Source organism: Pseudophryne corroboree, chromosome 5, assembly GCF_028390025.1.
Source record: "Pseudophryne corroboree isolate aPseCor3 chromosome 5, aPseCor3.hap2, whole genome shotgun sequence".
Taxonomy (NCBI): Eukaryota; Metazoa; Chordata; class Amphibia; order Anura; family Myobatrachidae; genus Pseudophryne; species Pseudophryne corroboree.
Window position 1 is genome coordinate 846,092,939 of NC_086448.1, and position 16,409 is coordinate 846,109,347.

The window sequence follows — 16,409 nt, forward strand, 5'->3', positions numbered from 1 at the left end:
GTTGGGCTGGGTGGGTAGTGACCGGGCAACTCAACCCCCAGATCACTTGGGCTGCAGGGCAGGGACAGGGAGGAGATATATATATATATATATATATAGCGCGACTGTCCGGCACTCTTATTTGTACATCTGCCATGGTGCTCGCAAATGTATTGGGGGTATATATACATATATATATATATATATATATATATATAGCTAGCATGAGGCTGGGCACTCTGTGGACTTAGCTGGATAAATAAAACACTTCAGGAGAAATTACAATGTTTTAGGCTTTTAATGTTCGTCGTCAGGCAGCACATACAAACCTTTGCCTCATGCTATATATACATATATATATTTATATATATATATATATATATGTATATATATATATGTAGCAAGTGGTCCGACACACTCCCTATATGGAAAGCAATGGCGCCTGGTGCCCTCACGAATCCGTATGGTAACATAGGTGAGTGGCATCCGGCACTCACAGCATATTCAATAAGACTCAAACACCGGCCAGATAGAAAATCAACGTTTTAATTTTATGAAAAAATAAAAGTTGTCGTTAGGATAAAGAGTACTCAACTATATATATATATATATATATATATATATATATATATATATATATATATATATATATATGTGCCTCCCCAGCCAGTGACCTCACCGCACGCCACTGCAGAGTACTTACCTCAGCCTGAGGACGAGGGCTTCCCTCTGTCACCATAGCTTTTGGGAAGGCACAGAACAGTCACCATAACCCTGCACTCTTCATAAATCCCTCACTTACCAAGTCCCTCACGTCATGGGTGATCCGGTTCCTCTGAGAGGTCTTCTTCTGGGGTTCCTCACCCACACTGCCTCCACGGTGTGACACGTTGTGTGATCCTGGATGCCGGTGCAGGACAGAGGAGACCAGTGCCGGGAACGTCCTAGCTGTCAGGAGAACACAGAAGAGTTACCACAGTACGTCCCCGGAGGACATCTGCCCCCTCCATCAGGGCTGCCATCATGGGGCCCCGGACTGACAAAATAGACAGGCCCCACCACCAAAAAAAGATTTTGCTGCACTGCACGGTGAGGTGGTGAGACAGGCACGGTGAGATGGTGAGATAGTGAGACAGGTACGGTGAGATGGTGAGACGGCACGGTGAGATGTTGAGATGGTGAGACAGGCACAGTGAGATAGTGTGAAAGTGAGATGGGTGCAGTGAGATGGTGAGACAGACGGGGTGAGATGGCGAGACGGGCGCGGTAAGATGGTGAGACAGGCACAGTGAGATGGTGAGACAGGCACGGTGAGATGGAGAGACAGGCAGGGTGAGATAGTGAAACAGGTGCGGTGAGATGGTGAGACGAGTGCAGTTAGATGGCGAGACGGGTGCGGTAAAATGGTGAGACGGGCGCGGTGAGTTGTGAGACGGGCGCGGTGAGATAGTGAGACAGGCACGGTGAGATGATGCGATGGGCACGGTGAGACGTGTGCGGTGAGATGTGCGACGGAGGCGGTGAAATGGTGAGACGGGTGCAGTGAGATGGTGAGACGGGCGCGGTGAGATAGTGAGACGGGCACGGTGAGATGGTGAGACGGGCACGGTGAGATGATGCGATGGGCACGGTGAGACGGGTGCGGTGAGATGTGTGACAGAGGCGGTGAAATGGTGAGACGGGTGCAGTGAGATGGTGAGACGGGTGCAGTGAGATGGTGAGACGGGTGCAGTGAGATGGTGAGAAGGGTGCGGTGAGATAGTGAGACGAGTGCAGACAGATGGCGAGACGGGTGCGGTGAAATGGTGAGAAGGGTGCAGTGAGATGGTGAGAAGGGTGCAGTGAGATGGTGAGAAGGGTGCAGTGAGATAGTGAGACGGGCACAGTGAGATGGCGAGACGGGTACGGTGAGATGATGCGACGGGCGATGTGAGATGGTGAGACGGGGCGGTGAGATTGTGAGGCGGTGCGGTGAAATGGTGAGACGGGTACACTGAGATGCTGAGACGGGTACAGTGAGATGCTGAGACGGGTACAGTGAGATGGTGAGACAGGTGCGGTGAAATGGTGAGACGGGTGCAGTGAGATAGTGAGACGAGTGCAGACAGATGGCGAGACGGGTGTGGTGAAATGGTGAGACGGGTGCGGTGAGATAGTGAGACAGGCGCAGTGAGATGGTGAGATGGGTACGGTGAGATGGTGGGACAGGCACGGTGAGATGGGTACGGTGAGATGGTGAGACGGGTGCAGTGAGATGGTGAGACCGGTGCGGTGAAATGGTGAGGCGGGTGCAGTAAGATGGTGAGACAGGCGCTGTGAAATGGAGAGACGGGCGTGGTGAGATGGTGAGACGGACGCAGTGAGATGGTGAAAAGGGCGCAGTGAGATTGTGGGACGGGCGCAGTGAGATGGGGAGAAGGGTGCAGAGAGATGGTGAGACGTGCTCGGTGAGATGGTGAGACGTGCTCGGTGAGATGGTGAGACGTGCGCGGTGAGATGGTGAGACGTGCGCGGTGAGATGGTGAGACGTGCGCGGTGAGATGGTGAGACGTGCGCGGTGAGATGGGGAGAAGGGTGCAGTGAGATGGGGAGAAGGGCGCAGTGAGATGGTGAGACGGGTGCGGTGAGATGGTGAGACGGGTGCGGTGAGATGGTGAGACGGGTGCGGTGAGATGGTGAGACGGGTACAGTGAGATGGTGAGACGGGTGCAGTGAGATGGGGAGACGGGCGCAGTGAGATGAGGAGACGGGCGCAGTGAGATGGGGAGACGGGTGCGGTGAGATGGTGAGACGGGTGCGGTGAGATGGTGAGACAGGTGCAGTGAGATGGGGAGACAGGTGCAGTGAGATGGGGAGACAGGTGCAGTGAGATGGGGAGACGGGTGCAGTGAGATGGGGAGACGGGTGCAGTGAGATGGGGAGACGGGTGCAGTGAGATTTGAGATGGGGAGACGGGTGCGGTGAGATGGGGAGACGGGTGCGGTGAGATGGGGAGACGGGTGCGGTGAGATGGGGGAGACGGGTGCGGTGAGATGGGGAGACGGGCGCAGTGAGATGGGGAGACGGGCGCAGTGAGATGGGGAGACGGGCGCAGTGAGATGGGGAGACGGGCGCAGTGAGATGGGGAGACGGGTGCAGTGAGATGGGGAGACGGGTGCAGTGAGATTTGAGACGGGGAGACGGGTGCGGTGAGATGGGGAGACGGGTGCGGTGAGATGGGGAGACGGGTGCGGTGAGATGGGGAGACGGGTGCGGTGAGATGGGGAGATGGGTGCGGTGAGATGGGGAGACATGTGCGGTGAGATGGTGAGAAGGGCGCAGTGAGATGGGGAGACGGGCACAGTGAGATGGTGAGAAGGGCGCAGTGAGATGGGGAGACGGGTGCGGTGAGATGGGGAGACGGGTGCGGTGAGATGGGGAGACGGGTGCGGTGAGATGGGGAGACTGGTGCTGTGAGATGGGGAGACTAGTGCGGTGAAATGGGGAGACGGGTGTTGTGAGATGGGGAGACGGGTGCTGTGAGATGGGGAGACGGGCGCAGTGAGATGGGGAGACGGGTGCAGTGAGATGGGGAGACGGGTGCAGTGAGATTTGAGACGGGGAGACGGGTGCGGTGAGATGGGGAGACGGGTGCGGTGAGATGGGGAGACGGGTGCGGTGAGATGGGGAGACGGGTGCGGTGAGATGGGGAGATGGGTGCGGTGAGATGGGGAGACATGTGCGGTGAGATGGTGAGAAGGGCGCAGTGAGATGGGGAGACGGGCACAGTGAGATGGTGAGAAGGGCGCAGTGAGATGGGGAGACGGGTGCGGTGAGATGGGGAGACGGGTGCGGTGAGATGGGGAGACGGGTGCGGTGAGATGGGGAGACTGGTGCTGTGAGATGGGGAGACTAGTGCGGTGAAATGGGGAGACGGGTGTTGTGAGATGGGGAGACGGGTGCTGTGAGATGGGGAGACGGGTGCGGTGAGATGGAAAGACGGGTGCGGTGAGATGGTGGGATGGGTGCGGAGAGATGGTGAGAAGGGTGCAGTGAGATGGTGAGAAGGGTGCAGTGAGATGGGGAGACGGGTGCTGTGAGATGGGGAGACTAGTGCGGTGAAATGGGGAGACGGGTGTTGTGAGATGGGGAGACGGGTGCTGTGAGATGGAAAGACGGGTGCGGTGAGATGGAAAGACGGGTGCGGTGAGATGGTGGGATGGGTGCGGAGAGATGGGGAGACAGGTGCAGTGAGATGGTGAGACGGGTGCAGTGAGATGGGGAGACGGGTGCAGTGAGATGGGGAGACGGGTGCAGTGAGATGGGGAGACGAGTGCTGTGAGATGGGGAGACTGGTGCAGTGAGATGGGGAGACAGGTGCAGTGAGATGGTGAGACGGGTGCAGTGAGATGGGGAGACGGGTGCTGTGAGATGGTGATACGGGAGCGGTGAGATGGTGAGACGGGTGCAGTGAGATGGTGAGTCAGGCGCAGTGAGATGGTGAGACGGGTGCAGTGAGATGGTGAGACGGGCGCAGTGAGATGGGGAGACGGGCGCAGTGAGATGGGGAGACGGGCGCAGTGAGATGGGGAGAAGGGCGCAGTGAGATGGGGAGACGGGTACAGTGAGATGGTGAGTCAGGCGCAGTGAGATGGTGAGACGGGTGCGGTGAGATGGTGAGACGGGTGCGGTGAGATGGTGAGACGGGTGCGGTAAGATGGTGAGACGGGTGCGGTGAGATGGTGAGACGGGTACAGTGAGATGGTGAGACGGGTGCAGTGAGATGGGGAGACGGGCGCAGTGAGATGGGGGAGACGGGCGCGGTGAGATGGGGAGACGGGTGCGGTGAGATGGTGAGACGGGTGCGGTGAGATGGGGAGACGGGTGCAGTGAGATTTGAGATGGGGAGACGGGTGCGGTGAGATGGGGAGACGGGTGCGGTGAGATGGGGAGACGGGTGCGGTGAGATGGGGAGACGGGCGCAGTGAGATGGGGAGACGGGCGCAGTGAGATGGGAGACGGGCGCAGTGAGATGGGGAGACGGGCGCAGTGAGATGGGGAGACGGGTGCAGTGAGATGGGGAGACGGGTGCAGTGAGATTTGAGATGGGAGACGGGTGCGGTGAGATGGGGAGACGGGTGCGGTGAGATGGGGAGACGGGTGCGGTGAGATGGGAAATGGGTGCGGTGAGATGGGGAGACAGGTGCGGTGAGATGGTGAGAAGGGCGCAGTGAGATGGGGAGACGGGCACAGTGAGATGGTGAGAAGGGCGCAGTGAGATGGGGAGACGGGTGCGGTGAGATGGGAGACGGGTGCGGTCTCCGGTGAGATGGGGAGACAGGTGCTGTGAGATGGGGAGACTAGTGCGGTGAAATGGGGAGACGGGTGTTGTGAGATGGGGAGACGGGTGCTGTGAGATGGGGAGACGGGTGCGGTGAGATGGAAAGACGGGTGCGGTGAGATGGTGGGATGGGTGCGGAGAGATGGTGAGAAGGGTGCAGTGAGATGGTGAGAAGGGTGCAGTGAGATGGGGAGACGGGTGCTGTGAGTTGGGGAGACTAGTGCGGTGAAATGGGAGACGGGTGTTGTGAGATGGGGAGACGGGTGCTGTGAGATGGAAAGACGGGTGCGGTGAGATGGAAATACGGGTGCGGTGAGATGGTGGGATGGGTGCGGAGAGATGGGGAGACAGGTGCAGTGAGATGGTGAGACGGGTGCAGTGAGATGGGGAGACGGGTGCAGTGAGATGGGGAGACGGGTGCTGTGAGATGGGGAGACGGGTGCAGTGAGATGGGGAGACAGGTGCAGTGAGATGGTGAGACGGGTGCAGTGAGATGGGGAGACGGGTGCTGTGAGATGGTGATACGGGAGCGGTGAGATGGTGAGACGGGTGCAGTGAGATGGGGAGACGGGTGCAGTGAGATGGTGAGACGGGTGCAGTGAGATGGGGAGACGGGTGCGGTGAGATGGTGAGACGGGTGCGGTGAGATGGGGAGACGGGTGCGGTGAGATGGGGAGACGGGTGCGGTGAGATGGGGAGACATGTGCGGTGAGATGGGGAGACGGGTGCGGTGAGATGGGGAGACAGGTGCAGTGAGATGGGGAGACGGGTGCAGTGAGATGGGGAGACGGGTGCGGTGAGATGGGGAGACGGGTGCAGTGAGATGGTGAGTCAGGCGCAGTGAGATGGTGAGACGGGTGCAGTGAGATGGTGAGACGGGAGCGGTGAGATGGTGAGACGGGTGCAGTGAGATGGGGAGACAGGTGCAGTGAGATGGTGAGACGGGTGCAGTGAGATGGTGAGACGGGTGCAGTGAGATGGGGAGACGGGTGCGGTGAGATGGTGAGACGGGTGCGGTGAGATGGTGAGACGGGTGCAGTGAGATGGTGAGAAGGGTGCAGTGAGAAGGGGAGACGGGCGCAGTGAGATGGGGAGAAGGGCGCAGTGAGATGGGGAGACGGGTGCAGTGAGATGGGGAGACGGGTGCTGTGAGATGGTGATACGGGAGCGGTGAGATGGTGAGACGGGTGCAGTGAGATGGGGAGACAGGTGCAGTGAGATGGCGAGACGGGTGCAGTGAGATGGGGAGACGGGTGCAGTGAGATGGTGAGACGGGTGCGGTGAGATGGTGAGACGGGTGCGGTGAGATGGTGAGACGGGTGCAGTGAGATGGTGAGACAGGTGCAGTGAGATGGGGAGACGGGTGCGGTGATATGGGGAGACGGGTGCGGTGAGATGGGGAGACGGGTGCAGTGAGATGGTGAGTCAGGCGCAGTGAGATGGTGAGACAGGTGCGGTGAAATGGTGAGACGGGTGCGGTGAGATAGTGAGACGAGTGCAGACAGATGGCGAGACGGGTGTGGTGAAATGGTGAGACGGGTGCGGTGAGATAGTGAGACGAGTGCAGACAGATGGCGAGACGGGTGTGGTGAAATGGTGAGACGAGTGCGGTGAGATGGTGAGACGGGTGCGGTGAGATGGTGAGACGGGTACAGTGAGATGCTGAGACGGGTACAGTGAGATGGTGAGACAGGTGCGGTGAAATGGTGAGACGGGTGCGGTGAGATAGTGAGACGAGTGCAGACAGATGGCGAGACGGGTGTGGTGAAATGGTGAGACGGGTGCGGTGAAATAGTGAGACAGGCGCAGTGAGATGGTGAGATGGGTACGGTGAGATGGTGGGACAGGCACGGTGAGATGGGTACGGTGAGATGGTGAGACGGGTGCAGTGAGATGGTGAGACCGGTGCGGTGAAATGGTGAGGCGGGTGCAGTAAGATGGCGAGACAGGCGAGGTGAGATGGAGAGACGGGCGTGTTGAGATGGTGAGATGGGCGCAGTGAGATGATGAGAAGGGCGTAGTGAGATTGTGGGACGGGCTCAGTGAGATGGTGGGACGGGCGCAGTGAGATGGGGAGAAGGGTGCAGTGAGATGGTGAGACGTGCTTGGTGAGATGGTGAGACGTGCGCGGTGAGATGGTGAGAAGGGTGCAGTGAGATGGGGAGACGGGCGCAGTGAGATGGGGAGAAGGGCGCAGTGAGATGGGGAGACGGGTGCGGTGAGATGGTGAGACGGGTGCAGTGAGATGTTGAGACAGGTGCAGTGAGATGGTGAGACGGGTGCAGTGAGATGGTGAGAAGGGTGCAGTGAGATGGAGACGGGTGCAGTGAGATGGTGAGACGGGTGCAGTGAGATGGGGAGACAGGTGCAGTGAGATGGGGAGACGAGTGCGATGAGATGGGGAGACGGGTGCGGTGAGATGGGAAGACAGGCGCAGTGAGATGGGGAGACAGGCACAGTGAGATGGTGAGTCAGGCGCAGTGAGATGGTGAGACGGGCGCAGTGAGATGGGGAGACGGGTGCGGTGAGATGGGGAGACGGGTGCGGTGAGATGGGGAGACAGGCGCAGTGAGATGGGGAGACAGGCGCAGTGAGATGGGGAGACAGGCGCAGTGAGATGGTGAGACGGGTGCAGTGAGATGGTGAGACGGGTGCAGTGAGATGGGGAGACAGGTGCAGTGAGATGGGGAGACGGGTGCAGTGAGATGGGGAGACAGGTGCAGTGAGATGGGGAGACGGGTGCAGTGAGATGGGGAGACGGGTGCTGTGAGATGGTGATACGGGAGCGGTGAGATGGGGAGACGGGTGCAGTGAGATGGGGAGACGGGCACAGTGAGATGGTGAGTCAGGCGCAGTGAGATGGTGAGACGGGTGCGGTGAGATGGGGAGACGGGTGCGGTGAGATGGGGAGACGGGTGCGGTGAGATGGGGAGACGGGTGCGGTGAGATGGGGAGACGGGTGCGGTGAGATGGGGAGAAGGGTGCGGTGAGATGGGGAGACGGGTGCGGTGAGATGGGGAGACGGGTGCGGTGAGATGGGGAGACGGGTGCGGTGAGATGGGGAGACAGGTGTGGTGAGATGGTGAGAAGGGCGCAGTGAGATGGGGATACGGGCACAGTGAGATGGTGAGAAGGGCGCGGTGAGATGGGGAGACGGGTGCGGTGAGATGGGGAGTGGTGAGATGGGGAGACGGGTGCGGTGAGATGGGGAGACTGGTGCTGTGAAATGGGGAGACTGGTGCTGTGAAATGGGGAGACGGGTGCAGTGAGATGGGGAGACGGGTGCAGTGAGATGGGGAGACGGGTGCAGTGAGATGGGGAGACGGGTGCAGTGAGATGGTGAGACGGGTGCAGTGAGATGGGGAGACGGGTGCTGTGAGATGGTGATACGGGAGCGGTGAGATGGGGAGACGGGTGCGGTGAGATGGGGAGACGGGTGCGGTGAGATGGGGAGACGGGTGCGGTGAGATGGGGAGACGGGTGCGGTGAGATGGGGAGACGGGTGCAGTGAGATGGTTAGAAGGGCGCAGTGAGATGGTGAGACGGGTGCGGTGAGATGGTGAGACGGGTGCGGTGAGATGGTGAGACGGGTGCAGTGAGATGGGAAGACGGGTGCGGTGAGATGGGGAGACGGGTGCGGTGAGATGGGGAGACGGGTGCGGTGAGATGGGGAGACGGGTGCGGTGAGATGGGGAGACAGGTGCGGTGAGATGGTGAGAAGGGCGCAGTGAGATGGGGAGACGGGCACAGTGAGATGGTGAGAAGGGCGCAGTGAGATGGGGAGACGGGTGCGGTGAGATGGGGAGCGGTGAGATGGTGAGACGGGTGCGGTAAGATGGGGAGACGGGTGCGGTGAGATGGGGAGACGGGTGCGGTGAGATGGGGAGACGGGTGCGGTGAGATGGGGAGACGGGTGCATTGAGATGGGGAGAAGGGCGCAGTGAGATGGGGAGAAGGGCGCAGTGAGATGGGGAGAAGGGCGCAGTGAGATGGGGAGACAGGTGCAGTGAGATGGTGAGACGGGTGCAGTGAGATGGGGAGACGGGTGCTGTGAGATGGTGATACGGGAGCGGTGAGATGGTGAGACGGGTGCGGTGAGATGGGGAGACAGGTGTGGTGAGATGATGAGACGGGTGCGGTGAGATGGGGAGACGGGTGCGGTGAGATGGGGAGACGGGTGCGGTGAGATGGGGAGACGGGTGCAGTGAGATGGGGAGAAGGGCGCAGTGAGATGGTGAGATGGGTGCAGTGAGATGGGGAGACGGGTGCAGTGAGATGGGGAGACGGGTGCGGTGAGATGGTGAGATGGGTGCGGTGAGATAGTGAGACGGCCGTGGTGAGATGGGGAGACGGGTGCAGTGAGATGGGGAGACGGGTGCTGTGAGATGGTGAGAAGGGTGCAGTGAGATGGGGAGACGGGCGCAGTGAGATTGGGAGACGGGTGCAGTGAGATGGGGAGAAGGGCGCAGTGAGATGGGGAGACAGGCGCAGTGAGATGGGGAGACGGGTGCAGTGAGATGGGGAGAAGGGCGCAGTGAGATGGGGAGACAGGTGCAGTGAGATGGGGAGACGGGTGCTGTGAGATGGTGATACGGGAGCGGTGAGATGGTGAGACGGGTGCGGTGAGATGGTGAGACGGGTGCAGTGAGATGGGAAGACGGGTGCGGTGAGATGGGGAGACGGGTGCGGTGAGATGGGGAGACGGGTGCGGTGAGATGGGGAGACGGGTGCGGTGAGATGGGGAGACAGGTGCGGTGAGATGGTGAGAAGGGCGCAGTGAGATGGGGAGACGGGCACAGTGAGATGGTGAGAAGGGCGCAGTGAGATGGGGAGACGGGTGCGGTGAGATGGGGAGCGGTGAGATGGTGAGACGGGTGCGGTAAGATGGGGAGACGGGTGCGGTGAGATGGGGAGACGGGTGCGGTGAGATGGGGAGACGGGTGCGGTGAGATGGGGAGACGGGTGCATTGAGATGGGGAGAAGGGCGCAGTGAGATGGGGAGAAGGGCGCAGTGAGATGGGGAGAAGGGCGCAGTGAGATGGGGAGACAGGTGCAGTGAGATGGTGAGACGGGTGCAGTGAGATGGGGAGACGGGTGCTGTGAGATGGTGATACGGGAGCGGTGAGATGGTGAGACGGGTGCGGTGAGATGGGGAGACAGGTGTGGTGAGATGATGAGACGGGTGCGGTGAGATGGGGAGACGGGTGCGGTGAGATGGGGAGACGGGTGCGGTGAGATGGGGAGACGGGTGCAGTGAGATGGGGAGAAGGGCGCAGTGAGATGGTGAGATGGGTGCAGTGAGATGGGGAGACGGGTGCAGTGAGATGGGGAGACGGGTGCGGTGAGATGGTGAGATGGGTGCGGTGAGATAGTGAGACGGCCGTGGTGAGATGGGGAGACGGGTGCAGTGAGATGGGGAGACGGGTGCTGTGAGATGGTGAGAAGGGTGCAGTGAGATGGGGAGACGGGCGCAGTGAGATTGGGAGACGGGTGCAGTGAGATGGGGAGAAGGGCGCAGTGAGATGGGGAGACAGGCGCAGTGAGATGGGGAGACGGGTGCAGTGAGATGGGGAGAAGGGCGCAGTGAGATGGGGAGACAGGTGCAGTGAGATGGGGAGACGGGTGCTGTGAGATGGTGATACGGGAGCGGTGAGATGGTGAGAAGGGTGCAGTGAGATGGGGAGAAGGGCGCAGTGAGATGGGGAGACGGGTGCAGTGAGATGGGGAGAAGGGCGCAGTGAGATGGGGAGACAGGTGCAGTGAGATGGGGAGACGGGTGCTGTGAGATGGTGATACGGGAGCGGTGAGATGGTGATACGGGTGCAGTGAGATGGTGAGACGGGTGCAGTGAGATGGGGAGACAGGCGCAGTTAGATGGGGAGACGGGCGCAGTGAGATGGGGAGACGGGTGCGGTGAGATGGGGAGACGGGTGCGGTGAGATGGTGGGATGGGTGCGGTGAGATGGTGAGAAGGGTGCAGTGAGATGGGGAGACAGGTGCAGTGAGATGGGGAGACGGGTGCTGTGAGATGGTGGGATGGGTGCGGTGAGATGGTGAGAAGGGTGCAGTGAGATTGGGAGACAGGTGCAGTTAGATGGGGAGACGGGTGCAGTGAGATGGGGAGACGGGTGCAGTGAGATGGGGAGACGGGTGCAGTGAGATGGGGAGACGGGTGCAGTGAGATGGGGAGACGGGTGCAGTGAGATGGGGAGACAGGCGCAGTGAGATGGGGAGAAGGGCGCAGTGAGATGGGGAGACGGGTGCAGTGAGATGGGGAGACGGGTGCAGTGAGATGGGGAGAAGGGTGCTGTGAGATGGTGAGAAGGGTGCGGTGAGATGGTGAGAAGGGTGCAGTGAGATGGGGAGACAGGTGCAGTGAGATGGGGAGACGGGTGCAGTGAGATGGTGAGACGGGTGCAGTGAGATGGGGAGACAGGTGCAGTAAGATGGGGAGACAGGTGCGGTGAGATGGTGAGACAGGTGCAGTGAGATGGGGAGACGGGTGCAGTGAGATGGGGAGACGGGTGCGGTGAGATGGAGAGACAGGTGCAGTAAGATGGGGAGACGGATGCAGTGAGATGGGGAGACGGATGCAGTGAGATGGTGAGACGGGCGCAGTGAGATGGTGGGATGGGTGCGGTGAGATGGGGACACGGGCGCGGTGAGATAGTGAGACGGGAGCGGTGAGATGGGGAGACGGGTGCGGTGAGATGGGGAGACGGGTGCGGTGAGATGGGGAGACCGGTGCGGTGAAATGGTGAGGCGGGTGCAGTAAGATGGTGAGACAGGCGCGGTGAGATGGGGAGACAGGCGCAGTGAGATGGGGAGACGGGCGCAGTGAGATGGGGAGAAGGGTGCAGTGAGATGGGGAGACGGGTGCTGTGAGATGGTGGGATGGGTGCGGTGAGATGGGGAGACAGGTGCAGTGAGATGGTGAGACGGGTGCAGTGAGATGGTGAGACGGGTGCGGTGAGATGGGGAGACGGGTGCTGTGAGATGGTGGGATGGGTGCGGTGGGATGGGTGCGGTGAGATGGTGAGACGGGTGCAGTGAGATGGGGAGACAGGTGCAGTGAGATGGGGAGACGGGCGCAGTGAGATGGGGAGACAGGTGCAGTGAGATGGGGAGACGGGTGCAGTGAGATGGGGAGACGGGTGCAGTGAGATGGGGAGACGGATGCGGTGAGATGGGGAGACGGGTGCAGTGAGATGGGGAGACGGGTGCAGTGAGATGGGGAGACGGGTGCAGTGAGATGGTGAGAAGGGTGCAGTGAGATGGGGAGACAGGTGCAGTGAGATGGGGAGACGGGTGCAGTGAGATGGGGAGACGGGTGCGGTGAGATGGAGAGACGGGTGCGGTGAGATGGTGAGACAGGTGCGGTGAGATGGTGAGACAGGTGCGGTGAGATGGTGAGATGGGTGCAGTGAGATGGGGAGACAGGTGCGGTGAGATGGTGAGACGGGTGCAGTGAGATGGTGAGACAGGTGCAGTGAGATGGTGAGACAGGTGCGGTGAGATGGTGAGATGGGTGCAGTGAGATGGGGAGACAGGTGCGGTGAGATGCTGAGACGGGTGCAGTGAGATGGGGAGACGGGTGCGGTGAGATGGTGAGACGGGTGCGGTGAGATGGTGAGACAGCTCGCACGCTGTATAGATGCCCCCCTGTACCTTGGAGGTGAGTACATGAAACTGCTTTGTGATGGTTGCTGGGCATACAGTGGAGGAACATGAGGAGAATTGGGGACCCTGACGATGGGCTGCAAGATTAAATGCGTTGATCACAATATGACCAAATCCCCAGAACTGCAGCATAATGTGTTATTATTAGTATCAGCCCTCCCCCTGGCGATCACATGTGAGTCTGCATATACAGCATAAGGACTGACATGTCCTCTTTGTGTGTCTTTAAATTCTGAAATCCTGCTTAGTGCGAGTTGACGCCACCATCAGATGCACCATGGAAACGTTCAGCGACCCCGATGTGCTAGGTGCAGGCTCCCCGTCAGAGTGCGGCCTCCAGTGTGAGAGATGGTGAGACGGGTGCAGTGAGACGGGCGCAGTGAGATGGCGGGATGGGTGCGGTGAGATGGGGAGACGGGCGCGGTGAGATAGTGAGACGGGAGCGGTGAGATGGGGAGACGGGTGCGGTGAGATGGGGAGACGGGTGCGGTGAAATGGTGAGAAGGGTGCAGTGAGATGGTGAGAAGGGTGCAGTGAGATGGTGAGAAGGGTGCAGTGAGATAGTGAGACGGGCGCAGTGAGATGGCGAGACAGGTACGGTGAGATGATGCGACGGGCGATGTGAGATGGTGAGACGGGGGCGGTGAAATGGTGAGACGGGTACAGTGAGATGCTGAGACGGGTACAGTGAGATGGTGAGACAGGTGCGGTGAAATGGTGAGACGGGTGCGGTGAGATAGTGAGACGAGTGCAGACAGATGGCGAGACGGGTGTGGTGAAATGGTGAGACGGGTGCGGTGAGATAATGAGACGAGTGTAGACAGATGGCGAGACGGGTGTGGTGAAATGGTGAGACGAGTGCGGTGAGATGGTGAGACGGGTGCGGTGAGATGGTGAGACGGGTACAGTGAGATGCTGAGACGGGTACAGTGAGATGGCGAGACAGGTGCGGTGAAATGGTGAGACGGGTGCGGTGAGATAGTGAGACGAGTGCAGACAGATGGCGAGACGGGTGTGGTGAAATGGTGAGACGGGTGCGGTGAAATAGTGAGACAGGCGCAGTGAGATGGTGAGATGGGTACGGTGAGATGGTGGGACAGGCACGGTGAGATGGGTACGGTGAGATGGTGAGACGGGTGCAGTGAGATGGTGAGACCGGTGCGGTGAAATGGTGAGGCGGGTGCAGTAAGATGGCGAGACAGGCGAGGTGAGATGGAGAGACGGGCGTGTTGAGATGGTGAGATGGGCGCAGTGAGATGATGAGAAGGGCGTAGTGAGATTGTGGGACGGGCTCAGTGAGATGGTGGGACGGGCGCAGTGAGATGGGGAGAAGGGTGCAGTGAGATGGTGAGACGTGCTTGGTGAGATGGTGAGACGTGCGCGGTGAGATGGTGAGAAGGGTGCAGTGAGATGGGGAGACGGGCGCAGTGAGATGGGGAGAAGGGCGCAGTGAGATGGGGAGACGGGTGCGGTGAGATGGTGAGACGGGTGCAGTGAGATGTTGAGACAGGTGCAGTGAGATGGTGAGACGGGTGCAGTGAGATGGTGAGAAGGGTGCAGTGAGATGGAGACGGGTGCAGTGAGATGGTGAGACGGGTGCAGTGAGATGGGGAGACAGGTGCAGTGAGATGGGGAGACGAGTGCGATGAGATGGGGAGACGGGTGCGGTGAGATGGGAAGACAGGCGCAGTGAGATGGGGAGACAGGCACAGTGAGATGGTGAGTCAGGCGCAGTGAGATGGTGAGACGGGCGCAGTGAGATGGGGAGACGGGTGCGGTGAGATGGGGAGACGGGTGCGGTGAGATGGGGAGACAGGCGCAGTGAGATGGGGAGACAGGCGCAGTGAGATGGGGAGACAGGCGCAGTGAGATGGTGAGACGGGTGCAGTGAGATGGTGAGACGGGTGCAGTGAGATGGGGAGACAGGTGCAGTGAGATGGGGAGACGGGTGCAGTGAGATGGGGAGACAGGTGCAGTGAGATGGGGAGACGGGTGCAGTGAGATGGGGAGACGGGTGCTGTGAGATGGTGATACGGGAGCGGTGAGATGGGGAGACGGGTGCAGTGAGATGGGGAGACGGGCACAGTGAGATGGTGAGTCAGGCGCAGTGAGATGGTGAGACGGGCGCGGTGAGATGGTGAGACGGGTGCGGTGAGATGGGGAGACGGGTGCGGTGAGATGGGGAGACGGGTGCGGTGAGATGGGGAGACGGGTGCGGTGAGATGGGGAGAAGGGTGCGGTGAGATGGGGAGACGGGTGCGGTGAGATGGGGAGACGGGTGCGGTGAGATGGGGAGACGGGTGCGGTGAGATGGGGAGACAGGTGTGGTGAGATGGTGAGAAGGGCGCAGTGAGATGGGGATACGGGCACAGTGAGATGGTGAGAAGGGCGCAGTGAGATGGGGAGACGGGTGCGGTGAGATGGGGAGTGGTGAGATGGGGAGACGGGTGCGGTGAGATGGGGAGAAGGGCGCAGTGAGATGGGGAGACGGGTGCGGTGAGATGGGGAGCGGTGAGATGGTGAGACGGGTGCGGTAAGATGGGGAGACGGGTGCGGTGAGATGGGGAGACGGGTGCGGTGAGATGGGGAGACGGGTGCGGTGAGATGGGGAGACGGGTGCATTGAGATGGGGAGAAGGGCGCAGTGAGATGGGGAGAAGGGCGCAGTGAGATGGGGAGACAGGTGCAGTGAGATGGTGAGACGGGTGCAGTGAGATGGGGAGACGGGTGCTGTGAGATGGTGATACGGGAGCGGTGAGATGGTGAGACGGGTGCGGTGAGATGGGGAGACAGGTGTGGTGAGATGATGAGACGGGTGCGGTGAGATGGGGAGACGGGTGCGGTGAGATGGGGAGACGGGTGCGGTGAGATGGGGAGACGGGTGCAGTGAGATGGGGAGAAGGGCGCAGTGAGATGGTGAGATGGGTGCAGTGAGATGGGGAGACGGGTGCAGTGAGATGGGGAGACGGGTGCGGTGAGATGGTGAGATGGGTGCGGTGAGATAGTGAGACGGCCGTGGTGAGATGGGGAGACGGGTGCAGTGAGATGGGGAGACGGGTGCTGTGAGATGGTGAGAAGGGTGCAGTGAGATGGGGAGACGGGCGCAGTGAGATGGGGAGACGGGTGCAGTGAGATGGGGAGAAGGGCGCAGTGAGATGGGGAGACAGGCGCAGTGAGATGGGGAGACGGGTGCAGTGAGATGGGGAGAAGGGCGCAGTGAGATGGGGAGACAGGTGCAGTGAGATGGGGAGACGGGTGCTGTGAGATGGTGATACGGGAGCGGTGAGATGGTGAGAAGGGTGCAGTGAGATGGGGAGACGGGCGCAGTGAGATGGGGAGACGGGTGCAGTGAGATGGGGAGAAGGGCGCAGTGAGATGGGGAGACAGGTGCAGTGAGATGGGGAGACGGGTGCTGTGAGATGGTGATACGG

General features: G+C 60.2%; 1 protein-coding gene across 1 annotated transcript in view; it reads right to left on the bottom strand.

The window, feature by feature from the left end:
* Window positions 1–742: 742 nt before the first annotated feature.
* LOC134929704 (hepatitis A virus cellular receptor 1-like) overlaps window positions 743–16,409 on the bottom strand; it is a 164,307-nt gene continuing 148,640 nt past the window's right edge. The window contains exon 8 of the mRNA XM_063925282.1: window positions 743–927. Within this exon, the coding sequence (XP_063781352.1) occupies window positions 743–927 (185 nt within the window). The remainder of the gene's footprint in view (window positions 928–16,409) is intronic.